Source organism: Oryctolagus cuniculus, chromosome 10 (genome assembly GCF_051225735.1).
Source record: "Oryctolagus cuniculus isolate XC-2025 breed Fujian yellow rabbit chromosome 10, ASM5122573v1, whole genome shotgun sequence".
NCBI lineage: Eukaryota > Metazoa > Chordata > Mammalia > Lagomorpha > Leporidae > Oryctolagus > Oryctolagus cuniculus.
This window is the reverse complement of record NC_142876.1, coordinates 107,361,294-107,377,956: the sequence shown is the minus strand read 5'-3', so window position 1 is coordinate 107,377,956 and position 16,663 is coordinate 107,361,294. Positions and strand designations below refer to the sequence as shown.

At 41.6% G+C, this 16,663-nt stretch overlaps 1 protein-coding gene across 14 annotated transcripts in view; it reads right to left on the bottom strand.

Annotated features, from left to right (window-relative positions):
* ULK4 (unc-51 like kinase 4) overlaps positions 1–16,663 on the bottom strand; it is a 598,567-nt gene that overhangs the window by 382,738 nt on the left and 199,166 nt on the right. For all 14 annotated transcript variants that reach the window (XM_089306514.1, XM_070050985.2, XM_089306513.1 and 11 more), the window contains exons 26-27: positions 10,551–10,602; positions 10,368–10,462 (exon numbers count right to left, since the gene is read on the bottom strand). In XM_089306514.1, coding sequence (XP_089162640.1) covers positions 10,368–10,462; positions 10,551–10,602 — 147 coding nt within the window. The remainder of the gene's footprint in view (positions 1–10,367; positions 10,463–10,550; positions 10,603–16,663) is intronic.

Genomic DNA, 16,663 nt, shown 5'->3' with positions numbered 1-16,663 from the left:
GAAGCCCTGTCTCTCTGTCTCTACCTCTCTCTATAACTCTGTCTTTCAAATAAATAAAATAAATCTTAAAAAAAAAGTAACTATAGCCCCTCTTCTCTGCTATATGGTGTTCAGTTGAATGATGGCATCACCATGTATTTATCCATCAACTGCTGATGAGAGTTAGGATGGCTTCCAGGAGGAAGCAAGGAGCATTCTCAGTGTGTCTTCTGGGGCACAGCCACGTTTCTATGGAATATATATTTAGAAATGAAACTGCGGAGTCCTGAGAATCATGATAGTGTGGACTTGTGGCTCAGTCTCCGTGGCCACTGCCAGGCAGTCTTCTAGAACTCGTGTCCGATTCACACTCCCACGAGGAGTCTGAGAGCTCCGTGTGCTACACAGCCACACCAGCACTTAGTATTCACACCAGTGTTAGGCTGAATTAAAGCCAGATTACTCAATATTAGCCTCTGGGATTTAGTTTCACATTTTACATAAAGGAAGGAGTTTCATTTTAAAATGTTACAGTTTAGCTTATTTTTTTCAAGTTAAAGAAACGACAGTAAATTGTAGGCACATTACGTGTTTTAGTGCCTGAAATTTCCACTAAAGAAATCACCTTAATGTCTCCCTCTGCTATTAATAGTGCTTTTTGAAACTACATGAATGGGAACAAATTCTCTGAACCCAATCATTGTGGTTTTCTGTCTGCTATGTAGGCCAGACTGGCAAATTCTGACTCTGAAGTATTAAATGGTCTAAAAACTCGGGGAAGAATCTGAGTTAAGTGCTTGTGCTTAGCAAGAATTAAATGCATTTAGCCACTTCCATAGAATAAAGTATTGATCAGGAGCCTTGAATGTGGAGTGTGCTACATTTCAAACAATGTTATGCTCCCCGGGGGGCTGGATCTTCACCTTCATGTATTCTAGTCATGCTCAAGAAGAAGTAATTAAAAGATTTCCCATGAGTTGTAGACTGAAAAATATTTTTATCAAGTTAGTAGGATGCAATGATACATTCTCCATCATAATAGAGCTATAGTCCAGTAATTAGTACACTTGTGTTTCATGATTAGAAAACAAACTAATTAAGTTTCCATTTAAATGCGATATAGATAATTGTAAACACTGGATCTTAACAAATTAGCCATGAGGTTATTGTTCATTAGGCAGAAGAATCAATAAGCAACATCCCAGCAAGGAATATCTCAATTGAAGGCTTAGAATTCACTGCCACGGAGACGACCGTGAGAAACAGGACTTCTAGTTATGGTGGGGGTGGTTACTTGGCCTGACTCTTGCTGGACACATCAGAACTGCTGCATAAAATACAAACATCCGCAACAATAGAAAGATTTATGCACTGAAAACAGCAGGGGAGTTTGCAGACCAACCTCTCAAATCAAGTGTTAAGTAGAGAGCTGGGGAGATCAGACAGAGGGTCTGATTGTTGGCAAGAGGCATTTGCCGTGGATGCAAACCCAAGAGCTCCAAGAGACACTGGGCCCAGAACCATCCACCATATGCAGTTTTATGAGTCTCCTCCTACTGAGCAGGGTGCCTGCAGAGAGAGGACTGCACTCCCACAGTAAAGAAAAACAGACCTGGTCTTCAGTCCTTCCACACATATGTGCTTGTTGAAAACCCAGAAGACAGGAGCCAGCGTTGTGGCACAGCTGTTTAAGCTGCCACTTATAACACTGGCATCCCATGTCAGAATGAGAAGCCGAGTCCTGCTCCACTTTCCATCCATCTCCCTGCTAATGAACCTAGGAGAGCAGCAGCAGACAAGCCAAGTCCTGGGGCCTGTGCCACCCAGGTGGGAGACCTGGACAGAGCTCCTGCTTCCTGGCTGCAGCCCGGCCTGCCCTGCTGTTCCAAGTATTTGGGAAGTAAACCAGCAGGTGGAACCATCTCCATCCCTCCTCTCTCAGTTCACCTCCCTGTGTCACTCTGCCTTTCGAGTAAATAAACGAGTAATTTTCCTAAAAAAGTGAGATGCCTGCCCTGGCGAGTTCAGGCACCAGGTCTATATTCCCAGGGATCTGAACACTGAGTGAAGATGACCTCGGTCTGAGGCACCGTCCCATCGGGCAGAGCCTTCAGCTCCCTGGCAAGTGTTCCTTGCAGCAGGAAGGAGCATAGTCACCCATAGTGGATTTGAGAAACTGTTCACAATGCATTTCAAGGACAGTAACAGCCAAAAGTCAACAACCATCAGACCTCCAAGAACGAGATGACTTGGGCACACACAAACAAGATGTAACTAACACCAAAAGCAATTGTAAAACACTTTCACAGTCTTCTCATATTAGAATTATCAGTCCTACTACACAATAACCATTTCACAAATGTGAATGAGTAAATCACACAGTAAAAAATATCTACAAGAACTGTAAAAAGCAACATAGATTAAAAATAAAAATACAAGCAGAATTTCCAACAACAGAACTTCCACAAATGAAAAATTGCAAAAACACGCAATGACTGTATCTAACAGTCGAATGGACACAATCGATGACGGAAACAGAACGAATGAAATGATTCAAATAAACAGAGACATGGAATATACAGAAAGCTGATAAGAAACACAGAGAGTTTAATATACATGTGATCTAAACTGCTGAAGGAGATAAAGGGCACTGGAAAACCAGTGGGAAAGAGAAATTTAAAGATAAATTCAGGGGACGGGGGTTGTGGTGCAGCATGTTAATCCACTGCTGGCAATGTCTACAGCCACTGACAGAGAGCCAGTTCCAGTTCCAGCTAATGCAGTTCTGAGCTTGGACACCCACACGAGAGACTCGGATGGCATTTGTGTCTCTTTGGATGCCGTGGGCATTTGGGAGTCAAGAGTGAAATAGCAGATAGAATGTGTGTGTGTGTATGTATGTGTGTGTCCATACTACTCTTTGAAATAAATAAATATTTTCATAGGACTGTCTATCTACATAGAAAAAAGATTTAAATCTACTTGCTTTTTAAAAAAGGATAGATTTCCTGACCCGACCCAGTACATCTCTCTGGATATCTGCTGAAGGAACAGGCATTTCATTAAGACATAGAGGTGCATTTCAAAGAACAATGTATTCAGAGGAGACATCAGCAAGTGTTTACCCAGATGCATAACAACAAATGTAGAGACACAGGAAACATGAACACAGAAAACAGTACGATCCCCAAAAGAAATACAACAACCATTTAATATTAGACTGCAAAGACTAGGAGACGGACAAAGCAAATGCCTGAAAAGGAAGTCAGAAGGATGATCATAATATTCCTCAAAAGCACAGAGAAGCAAATGCGTGAGTTACAAAATCTGTACATGACATGGATAAGAAATTCCGCCAGGAGGCAGAGATAGTAACGAAAAATCAAATTGGAATGTTAGAAATGAAGAATTCAGTAGGTCAGGTAAGAAGGTGCAGTGGAGAGCCTTAACCACAGACTCAGGGAGGCAGAACAAAGAATACTTGAGCTAAACGACAAATTTTGGAAATATCCCAAAGAAAAACAATTTTAAATTAAGAAAAATTAGAAAAATCAAAAACAGTGTTCGAGATCCATGGATACCATCCAACTACCAAAGGAATGTGTCTTAGGAGTTCCTGAAGGAATGAAAGTAACAGAATGGCTTAGAAGACTTATTCAGTGAAATAATAGCAAACAATTTCCCTAATGTGGCAAAAGATATGGACATCCAGGTACAGAAAGTGCAAAGAACACCTGATAGACAGGATCAAAAAAGATCTTCACCACAACACATTATATAATCCAACTTTCAAAGAGAAAACATCCTCAAATATTCAAGAGAGAAATGCCAAATTACCTTTAAAAAGGAACTCTAATTATATTCACAGATTTCTCATCAGAAACCTTACAGGCTAGGTGAAGAATGGAGAGACACAGACCAAGTCCTGAAAGAAAATCACTGCCAACCAGAATACTGTGCCAATGAAGCTCTCATTGATAAATGAAGGTGAAAGAAAGACCCTCCAAAACAAACAGAAACTGAAAGAACTTGACACTGTTCTGCCGGATTTAAATGATAATTGAGGACAAAGATAACATCTTGAAAGAATGTTAAGGCAGAAAATTTCCCAGTAAAAGACATCCAAAACCAAAAAATATGAATATTTGTGGGAAAAAGGCAGGACCAAGTCATTACTTATCAATAATAACTTTGAATGTAAATGGACTAAATTCTCCACTTAAAAAATGCAGACTGGCTGAATGGATTAAAAACCAAGACCCATCTGTTTGCTGCCTACAAGAAACACCTTACCAACAAAGATACACAGACTCAAAGCGAAAGGATGGAGGGAGATATTCCATGCAAACAGAAATAAAAAAAATGAGCTGGAGTAGCCATCCAAATCAGACAAAACAGACTTTAAGACAAAAACTTGGGGCCAGCAATGTGGCATAGTGGGTAAACTAACACCTGCAGTGCTGGCATCCCATACGAGTGTGGGTTCAAGTCCCAGCTGCTCCACTGTTGATCCAGCTCTCTGCTATGGCCTGGGAAAGCAGCAGCAGATGGCCCAAGCACTTGGGCCCCTGCACTCTCATGGGAGACATGGAGGAAGCTTCTAGCTCCTGGCTTTGGATCAGCCCAGCTTCTGCCATTGAAGCCATTTGGAAAGTGAACCATTGGGTCGAAGACTGATCTCTCTCTCTCTCTCTCTCTCTCTCTCTCTCTGCCTCTCTGCCTCTCTGTAACTCTGCTTTCAAATAAATAAATAAATAAATCTTTAAAAAAGACAGAAGTTGTTAAGAGAGACAAAGAAAGGCATTATGTAATAAGTTATCAATTTTAACAGGAAGATTTGACTATATAGTAAATGTATATATGTGCAATGCTAGGGCACCCAGCTATTTAAAGCACATGTTAATGGATCTAAAATACACAGGCTCTAAAACAATAATGGGGAATTTCAACATATCACTTTCATCAATGGACAGATCAACTAGACAAAAATATCAACAAAGAAACAACACAGTTAATCTATACTATTGATCAAATGGACCCAATACCTGCAGAACATTTCATCCCACAGCTGCAAATAACATATTCAATTCATCAGTGCATGGAACAAACTCTAGGACAGACCACATGCTAGGCCATAAAACAACCCTCAACAAACTCCAAAAAACTGAAATCACACCATGTATCTTTCTTAACCACAATGGAATGAAGCTGGAAATTAACAACCTATGAAACACTAGAAAACATGTAAACACATAGAAACTGAACAACATGCTCCTTTATGAACAGTGGGACATAGATGAAATCAAGGGGCCTGCACTGTGGCACAGTGGATATATCGCAGCTGCTCTGCTTCTGATCTAGCTTCTTGCTGATGTCCTAGAAAAAGAAGAAGATAGTCCTAGTGCTTGGGCCCCTGCCTCTCACGTTGACAACCTGGATGAAGCTCCTGACTCCTGATTTCCATCTGACTCAGCCCTGGCCATTGCAGCCATTTGGGGAGTAAAGCAGCAGATACAAAAAGTCTATCAATTAATTAATCAACCTACCTCTCTCTCCTCCACCCTCTCCTCCCTCCCTCTCTAACTTTAACTCTGAATTTCAAGTAGTTTTCCTAAAAGAAAAAGAAAAATATCCCTGAAAACAAATGAAGATGACAATACAACATATCAAAACTTAAGGAATACAGTAAGAGCAGTGAGATTAGTGCCTGTATCAAGAAAGTGGAAAAGCATCTAATAAATGATCTAACAATGCATCTCAAGGCTCTAGGAAAAACAAGAAAAAAGTAAATTCAAAATTAAGAGCACAGAAATAATACAAATTAAAGAAGAAAAAACACAAATTTAGAAAATCATATGAAAGATCAATGAAATTAACAGCTGATTTTTTCAAAAACTAAAATTGATAACCTATATTGGCCCAATGAACAAAAAGGGGCTGGGAGAGACCCAAATTAATAAAATCAAAATTGAGAAAAAAACCTAACAGATACTACAGAAATAAAAAAGAATCCTCTGGAATTATTACAAATAGCTGTATGCCAACAAACAACCTACCAAAATTGTTTCATGAAGGCACAGAAAATCTGAACAAGACCAACAGCCAAGACAAAGACTGAATCAGTAAAAAAGACCCTCCCAAAGGAAAGCCTATGACCAGGTGGCTTCACTGCTGAATTATGCCAAACTTTTAAAGAAGAACTAACCCCAACTCTTCTTACACTATTAAAACAACTGAAAGGAAGGGAATCCTCTCAAACTCCTTCTATGAGACCAGCAACACCTTAATTCCAAAACCAGAAAAAGAAACAACAGTAAAAGAGGCGTATAGACTAATATTCCTGATGAAAATACATATAAAAAACTTCAACAAAATACTAGCTAATCGAATCCAAGAACACATCAGAAATATCATATACCTGGATCAATTAGGATTATCTGTAGGATTCAGGGATGGTTCAACATACACAAATTAACAAATGTGATATTGTATAATGTAAATTATAAATGTAAAATTGATCATGTAATAACATTAACAAATTGAAGAATAAAAACTATGATTATCTCAACAGATGAAGAGAAAGCATTCAATAAAATACAACATCCTTTCATGATAAAAAAGGAAAAACAGGTTGCTGGTTATAGATGGAACATACAGGGACCAGCACTGTGGCATAGTGGATGAAGCCGCTTCCTGAAGTGCCAGCATTCCATTTGGGCACCAGTTCAAGTCCCAGCTGCTCCACTTCCAATCTCTCTGCCAAAGCTCTCTGCCATGGCCTGGCAAAGCAGTGGAAGATGGCTCAGGTCCTTGGGCCCCTGTACCTACGTGGGAGACCCGGAGGAAGCTCCTGGCTTTGGATAGGTGCAGCTCCAGCCGTTGCAGCCATCTGGGGAGTCAACCAGCAGTTGTAAGACATCTCCCTCTCTCTGCCGCTCATCTCTCTCTGTGTAACTCTAACTTTCAAATAAATAAATCTTTTCTTTAAAAAAAGGAACATACATCAACACCATCAAGGCAATATATGACAAATCCACAGTCAGCATCATGTTGAATGGAAAATACTAGAAGCATTTCTAGTAAGATCCTAAACCAGAAAAAGATTCCCATTCTCACCATTACTATACAATATAGTTCTTTAAGTTTGAGCCAGAGCCATTAGACAAGAAAAAGAAATCCAATGGATACAAATGGGAAAGGAGGAAGTCAAATTATCCCTGTTCACAGAGGATATGATCCTACACACAGGGGAACCAAAAGACTCCACTAAAACACTATGCGAACTCGGCAGAGCTTGGCATAGTTGAGGGATATAAAATAAACACAACAATCAACAGCATTTGTATACCCAAACACTGCCATGACTGAGATAGAACTTATAAGATCAGTCCCATTCACAATACCTACAAAACATTTAAATAACTTGGAATAAAATTAACCAAGGGTGTGAAATCTCTAACAAGAAAATCACACAACATTAGCAAGCAAAACACAAGACACACAAAAAAAAAACTGGAAAAATCTTCCACATTCATGGAGCGGAAGACTGAATAACAACACAATGTTTACACTATCCATGATGTGTTCTTTAGAGTCCTACACTAACACGAAATTAGTCAGACCACCATAAGATCCCCCTTCTAAAGGGATGATACACAGGTTGGGAGGGAGGGCCGTGAAGCCTCCAGATGATTCCACCCTGGGCATCACCTGACAAACCACACGAAATGCCTTGCTGAGCTCAATGGATCACCAGAAACATGAAACGCAATACAAAATAGATAGTTGAAAAAAAAATAGTATTCCTATCTATAAAACTACATTAAAACTATTTGTGGTACAGGAATGGGGCCACTAAGAAATCAGTGATCAGTAGTCAGAGTAATATCCAAATTCATGACCATGGCCAAGAGCCCGATCTGCTGCTTTCCTGTTCCCCACCCTATCTGCTCACCCTCAACTCCCAGAAGGCTGCTCTACTCCAACCACATCATCACCCTGCTTCTGGTTTCTGCACTTGCTACTCCCTCTGTGTAGGAAGCTCTTTCCCTGGGCTTACCAGGTCTCTGCCCAAATGCTCCTTAGTGAAAACACAATGTCATCTACAAAAATCACTGCTATTCACCTAGATGTTCATCCCTTTTTTCTGAGTGCCACTAATTGTCACCTGATAGTATCATGCATTTCTCTGCATGCTTCTTATGCTCTATCCTATGCATCTCTGGATTAAACTGTAGGTTTCATAGGGGCACTTCCACCTTTCCTCTGTGCCTAGCATAGTAGTTAAAACACAGTAAGCAGGGCAATTAACAAATGTTCAATCATCACACACAACGGTAACTCAATGGTAACTCAATGTGAATAAAATAGGCCTCACTTGTGCCTTGGTTTAAACTTTTAATTCAAATCCCAAAAACATTTTAAGGAAAACTCACTGAACTTTGTATTTCCCACGGTCCTAGTACTTCCCTTTTTCTTAAGATTTATTTATTTGAGGGGCAGAGTTATAGATGGGGGGGGGGGTAGAGAGAGAAGGAGAGGGAGAGGGGAGGGAGAGGAAGACAGAGAGAGAAGCAGGGAGGGAAGTAGGAAGGGAAGGAGGGGGGTGTCTTCGATCTGCTGGTTCATTTTCCAAACGGCTGCAATGGCCAGAATTGGGCTGATCTAAAGCCAGGAGCTTCTTCCAGGTCTCCCACATTGGTTCAGGGGCCCAAGCACCACACTGCTGTCCCAGACACATTAGCAGGGAGCTGGACCTCAGTGGAGCAGCCAGGACATGAACTGGTGCCCACATGGGATGCTGGTGCCACAGGCAGAGAGGCTTATTCTAGCATGCCGCAGTACCAGCTCCATCATCTTCCTCTTAGAACACAAATAAGACAAAGAAAACTGGAAAGTCACAGTCAAAACTCTAGCATTTCTAGATCATCTTTAATAAACTTTCTCTAATACAAAAAGCCAAATATATCAAAACAGGCCTTAAAATTTCAGCTACAGCGATGTACATTCGGCTGGGCAGTCAAGACCTCCACATCCCATAGCAGAGCATCTGGGTTCAACTATCTGCCTCCTGTTCCTCATTTCAGCTTCCTGCTGATACAGACCTGGGAGGCAGGAAAGATATCTCCAATAACTGGGTTCCTGTCATCAAATTTGGGAACTTGAATGGAGTTCATGGCTCCAGATTTCTGCTGTGGCCCAACCCCTAGCCGTTGTGTACATTTGGAGAGCAAGTCAATGGCTGAGGACACTCATGCTCACTCTCTCTCTCTGTGCCTCTCAAACAAGTCAATATTCAAAATTCAGATAGAAGAATTCTTGATACTTTGATGTAACATCACTGTTGTCCCCACCATCACTATCGCGGAAGCATATGTGTGTTGAAGTGTTAATAAAATTTTACTGTTGACCATTTGTGTTTCTTCTTTTGCAAACCACTGAAGAAAATGATCAATAACATTAGTTATAACACTAACATTCACAGATAAATGCAAATAAAAATTAATGAAGCATCATCTCACTCCAGTTATAATAGCTACTATCAAAAAAAAAAAAGCAAACACCAGCAAAGTGTAGAGAAAAGGGAATTCTAATACATTTGTGAGAATGCAAATTAGTAGAGCCATTATAGAGAACAGCATGGAGCCTCTTCAAAAGGCTTAAATTAGATCTACCACATGACTCAGCTATCCCAGTTTTGCGAATATAGCCAAAGGAAATGAAACCAGCATACGAAAGACTTAACTATACTCCCATGTTTACTGCAGAACTATTCATAATAGGTATCAATCTAGATGCCCAACAATAGGCGAATGGATAAAAAAAAAAAAAGTGATACACACACACACACACACACCCTCGAGGAAATACTACTCAACCATTAAAGAATGAAATCCTGACATTTCCCACAAAACAGAAGGAATTGGATTTCACTGTTAAGTGAAATAAACCAGACATAGCAGGAAAAACACTATGTTTCATGTCATACGTGGAAGTTTGTGTGTGCGTGTGCATGTGTGTGTCATGTCAATAAGTCGTGAAAAGGGAAGGCGATCTTGGGGAAGATCTGATAGTGGGTACCCACTGCACACGAGTGAGGGTCATGGATTCTTGTGTTCCACACAGCAGTAGGACGGAACTAGGGCCGGGCAAAGACGCTGACCGGGAAGGACACTGGTGCGCAGAGAAAGTCCTGCGGAAGTCTATCAAGACGGACACAGCAGGTGTCCTGGGTTCATCCTGCCAGAGGGGGGCCGCACTTGTGCGTGGTTATTTCACGCCAAGAACACGCAGGAGCCCAGCATACATGTGTACACTCCAGGTCTTTCTGTAGAGAGCATTACCCGCTAAATGCACAAGAGCTATGATGGAAAGCAACCAGAACTGACCGTAGAGCGATAGTCTTTCAATAAAAGGGGATACTGTATTACTGCTTCAAAAGCCGACAACGTGATCTTGATAAATTCTTCCGACGCCGTCAGTCCTAGAAATACAGTTAAGGTCGGAGGTGTTTATTAAGCACAGCATCAAAGTGCCTCAAGCAAAGACAAAAGGTCCCGTGGTCTACTCACCAATGGCTCCATCTATATTTGTTTCTCCTGAGTCTACCGACGTAATATGACTCTGAAAAAAAAAAAAGTACTGTTTTTAATAAATAGAACTGTCAAAATAACTCAAATAAAACTTAAGTATATTTTACCCCAATGTATATCATTCTTCATAAAATAATTCATGGAAGGCATTATATACCCCATATAAATACTATAACCTGTTTTTACACATGGTTATATTAAATACTATACATAAATTATAAATTACGATAGCTTAAAAATGTACAAAACACTACCAATGGGGTTTAATGTTGGAATAACTCAATAGGGACACAAACACATATAGAACTGAGTGATGCAATTGATGCATGAGCATATCCAATAACAAGCCATGCTCACTGCCTCACAACCTTGTACATCAGTGAGAACAGCCCCTGAGCAGATCAAAGCATCATCTCAGAGGAACGTCAAGGCTTGGCCAACTTGAACTCAAACTGACGCGAGACGCAGGTTAGAGCCCGAAGCCTGTCCTCAGATTTCACCCGCTGTCAGTTTCTCTCGGGAACTTCCTTCCCCCAGCCCTTGGACCCCCACGCTCCGGGCCGATGCCTGACTGCAGGTGATCCCAATGCTGTCTGATAGGCAGGCTGAGCCGCTGTGCAGTGAGCTCTCTGCAGGCCTCGGTGCCTAGGTCAGGTGCTCCATGAACGTGACCTCAGTGTGAAGACCATGGCCACGGCTGGAACGGGCTGAGCACTCGCGGTTGTGATGTGTGGAGTCACAGCAACAGCGTTCTAGTCCTTGGCCCCCAAAGCAGTCTACATAACATATTTTCTATTTAACAAATAGCAAATAAAACATAAGATGACCTTGGACTAAAAAAAAACTCAGTGTAAGCAATTAGCCCAGAGTGGAAACTGGTCCACTACTATGTGCCAAGGGTTCTTCCTAAACATAAAAGAACATACATAATATACATAGAACAACTTACGCTTGCATTTTCAGTTAAAATACAGAAAACCCTGAGATGTACCATTCAAGACACCAACACACACCCAGTTCAATCTCCCTGTCTCACCTTCCTTTCTCTCTCCGAGACACAACCATCTTCATGACTATAATTTCCTTCGTATTTTAAAAATACCTTTCCACATATATATGTGCTTCCAAACAGGATGCTGTTTGGATGTGTTGTAACTTAACTGTAATTGTATGAAACCATATGCAGTTGAAACAAATAAGATAGTATACAGCCTTTAAGACGTTTTAGTTATGATACAATGTGAAATTAGAAAGGCAGGATATTCATCTGTCTATCCTACACATACACAACATGGTCTCAACCACTCGTATCCACAGATATCATACATACATTAAACACACGACCTATATAAACAAATGCAGACATATGAATAGAAAACATTATTAAGGACACAATACGTTGACAATGGTTGTCTCAGAGGTGAAGTTACTGATGATTTTCTTTCCTCAAATTTATAATTTTCCACATTTTCTTTAACAAGCATGCACTTTAGTAAGCACAAATTACCTTTAAAATAAAAATTTTCAAAGACTTGTGTTTTCTGTCCAGCTTAAAAAAAATACAAGCACTCTCAAAGTAAAAAAAAATTACTGGATAATGCAAATTTTCACTCTGTAAGTAAGCAGAGAGGGAAAAGACTAAAAAATAAAGAATAGAGTTAATAAAAGAAAGAGGTACTGTATACTTTTAATGAAAATTCGGCTGAAATCATATTTCATAAAATTCCCAAACAGGCAGGTACCTTCTGATAAATTTGAGGTTGAATTTTTAAAAAGTCAGAGGAAAATATGTCTTGAGCCTTAACTCTACATCGAAGTCTGTGCGTTACTAAAAGGCAGGCACAGAGCAGTGTGGCTGCTCGGGCGCTACTTGTGCTGAAATAATACGCAGATGATACACAAACCCTGGGAACACGAGCCATCATGTCTGAGGAAGAATCCCTCAGAGAGGAGGGGCAGGTCACCACGGACCCTGAGACAGCAGGTGGACGTCCCCTGTGTACCTCTGCCTTCTCTGCCCCTGGGGTTTCGTAACCACCCCATGTACTACCTTTTCCTTGTCTTCAATGTCCTTAAGGGTCCTCTAGATGGTGAACTTAGGGGCTTCTTCTAACTTACTTTCTTCCTTACACTCCCCCTATTGAATTAAAAAAATAAAATCCCCACTGAATACTTCATCGATTTCCTATATTGAATGTTCGTGGATCTATTTCTTCTTCATTCTTAGCGTAATGGAAGTAATGAGGGAAGAGTGACGACAATCTTTAGCGATACGAGGAGAGAGCAGAAGGGAACATGAGCGGCCATCTCAATGAGCATGAAGGTGTGCCTATCGGGACAGCCGAGTGGACATGCCCAGTACACAGATGGCCCCTTGACACGAGCAGTCAAGAACTTAAAGTGAGATCAGTGACTTGCACTGTGTTTTCTTCTCTAACCATACTTAACCAATCAAAGCAGAGCAGGGTAGGTGGGGAATTTTATTTAACCAGCATGAGGTTGTCCTAGAGAGCGAGCGAGCAAACGGAGTTATGGATATCTGCAAGGCCGTGATGGATGCTAAACCAGGCCATCTACGCCCAGTGAAAAGAAATATAAAGGACAGAGCCACGGAGGGCACGGTGATGAGTGGAACGCTGGGGAGAACCATTCGAGTCTCAGACAGGCTGCAGGGCTACTGGAGTTGGGGAGCGGAGGAAGTGAGTTGAGAGTCGGGGTTATGGTCAGACAAGGGGAGGCTGACCACAAAGTCAGGGGCCTGACCTCAGGGGTAGGCAGCCAACGGGCAGACAAAGGGACCCACGGGGAGAGAGGCAGCAGAGGAGCTGAGAGGCGGAGTGGCAGGAAGGGTCCTTCCGAGCAGGTAGCGGACTCTGTACAATGACGACAGGAACAGTGTGCAGACTACGGTGAGTTCTGAAAACATTGTAAGGAAAGAAGGACGATGGCCCAGAATCCAAAGATGACCACATCACAGGCTACCCCCTGACGGCATCATCTTTAATGCTGGAGGGTTTCGCAGCAGAGCTAAGACAATGGACGCCTGGCTCACTGTCTAGGAGTGTAGGGCGGGAAACAGCACCACCTAGAGGCAGGGGACACAGCTACACCTTGAGGGTACGCCTGTGCTCCTCAGAATCATTTAATATTTCCTCCAAGAGCGTGAAAATAACTCCTATAGCAACCTTGGGAGATCAACTCAACATCTGTTTTTTTTTTTTAAATCTCCTAACAAGAGCAGTGATGTGGCATTGAGTAAGTATGTAGCATCCTGTTTTTAAACATAGGCATGTAATACCTCTGTTTTATCTACAACCGAAGCCAAAAATCTTTCAGCAAAGTGGTGTTCACCAAAATTAAAAATCTGTCGAGGGCAGGAAGTGTGTCTCTACATCGTTTTTGTAGAAAACTATAACCACTGACCGTTGTCCATTTATAAACTAATGAGGCCAGAACCTAGGAACAAACAACAAAGTCCTCTTCCTTAGCTCCTTGGTGAAGACCAGTTTCAAAGAACGATAATGATGCCCACAGCAAGTCCCCTAATGCATTACTTCCTGGTTCCCAGTCCATTCAAGGCGAGCCAGAAGCAGCCTGGTGTTCACTGGACAAGTTCCTCACCAGACTTCGCCCCCAGAGACTTCACTGCTTAAAATCTGCACGGGGGAGTGTGAGGGAAGGCTGCTTCTGCCAACAGGGAGTACAAACAGCAATTATCAGCTCTTTCGCCTGCAGCCTTTGAACACCTGATAATGGCTTACAAGTACCCTGCAAAATTATTTCCAAACCTCATCTCTTTAAACCTGCAAAACTTCATTTACTTGGAGAAAAACATTTAAAAAAAAAAAAAGAAAAAACTAATTCCTATGTTCATGCTTCCAATGTGAAGATCCTGAATTCTTCTACCAAAACCAATTCTCTAAAGAGGTAATTCTTGCCCATGGTGGCACCATGAACACTGAAGCCAACAGCAGCCCCAGTTCCAATGACTCCCCCACCTGCTCTATAAAGACCTTCCTTCGGAGTAATAATCACGCCAGCCCCTGCCTGAAGGCTCCACAGCCACGCGGAGACATGCCAGGAGCCCAGAAGAACCGGTTTAGCAAAGCCCAAGAAGTTCATGGCCGCAGCGTGGTGCTACTGGATATAGCTACTCAAAGAGAACTAAGCTTAAATACTCAAATTAAGGTGCGCTTTTTAAAAAATATATAACAGCACAACAAATGCCTTAATACCGTAGCTACTCTACCAAAAATTCTTTGGCAGATATTAAGACTAACAGTTGTCTCCAGATGCACCAGTAAGGCTTTGAAAACACACTGCTGAATGCCTCCGTATGAATGGACAGCTTCCTGATGTCACAGAGTGCTGGGCTCTGCATACTGGGCTAGCGGGCATTTACGTCATGTAGCAACCACTTACCCCAAATCAACCCAGGATATCTGTGCTGAAGCAAAACCCTCAACTTACTCTAAGGCAGAAAACACAAGAGGCTTTAATATGTTCATCTGCACTGTACATTTCTAAAGGGCTATGGGATGCTGGGCAAGTTGGCTGTAGCGCAAGAGGTCAAGAGGGCATTGTAACTTGAGTAATACTTCTGGAATCTTCATGAATTAGAGAGGCAACAACCAACCCTCAAAGGTTCACCATAATGTAACAACTTTTTTAAACTTTTATATAATGAATATAAATTTCCAAAGTACAGCTTATGGATTACAATGGCTTCCCCCCCCCATAACGTCCCTCCCACCCGCAACCCTCCCCTTTCCCACTCCCTCTCCCCTTCCATTCACATCAAGATTCATTTTCATTTCTCTTTATATACAGAAGATCAGTTTAGCATACATTAAGTAAAGATTTCAACAGTTTGCTCCCACACAGAAACATAAAATGAAAAATACTGTTTGAGTACTAGTTATAGCATTAAATCTCAATGTACAGCACACTAAGGACAAAGACCCTACATGAGGAGTAAGTGCACAGTGACTCCTGTTGTTGACTTAACAAATTCACACTCTTGTTTATGGCATCAGTAATCACCCTAGGCTCTTGTCATGAGCTGCCAAGGCTATGGAAGCCCCCTGAGTTCACCGACTCTGATCATATTTAGACAAGGCCATGGTCAAAGTGGAAGTTCTCTCCTCCCTTCAGAGAAAGGTACCTCCTTCTTTGATAACCCGTTCTTTCCACTGGGATCTCACTCACGGAGATCTTTCATTTAGGTTTTTTTTTTTCCCCCCAGAGTATCTTAGCTTTCCATGCCTGAAATACTTTCATGGGCTTTTCAGCCAGATCCGCATGCCTTACGGTCTGATTCTGAGGCCAGAGTGCTATTTAGGACATCTGCCATTCTATGGGTCTGCTGTTTATCTCACTTCCCATGTTGGATCATTCTCTCCTTTTTTTATTCTATCAGCTAGTATCTGCAGACACTATTCTTGTTTATGTGATCCCTTTGGTTCTTAGTCCTATCATTATGATCAATTGTGAACAGAAATTGATCACTGGGACTAGTGAGATGGCATTGGTACATGCCACCTTGATGGGATTGAATTGGAATCCCCTGGTATGTTTCTAACTCTACCGTTTGAGGTAAGTCAGCTTGAGCATGTCCCGAATTGCACATCTCTTCCCTCTCTTATTCCCACTCTTATATTTAACAGGGATCACTTTTCAGTGATCACACAGCACCGCCCCATGTAAGTACTTTTGATGGACAAGGAAACCCAGGTCCTGAATTGTAGTCAACACTTCTCTCACTTTACCAGTATTTCATGGGTGTCATCCACACTGAGCATAAGGAAGAACACACAGGCAAGGTCAACAAACAGAATCAATAAGAAAAACAGTCAGAGTGCTGGAATGATCCACAATTACCCTACCAAAACAGCCTGTGCAGAGCCAAACAACCTTCAGTTTATTTGCTAAAAGCCATCTACTTGGGTGAGCTGATACAGGATAAAATGTACTACAGGTTTTTCAATATTAAAACAACTTGTGCATCAGGGTTATTTTCTGGTCCCTAGAGATGCCCATATTGAGAAAACCCTGGAGAACACTGGGCACCTGCTAGGACACCCACCGGTGGG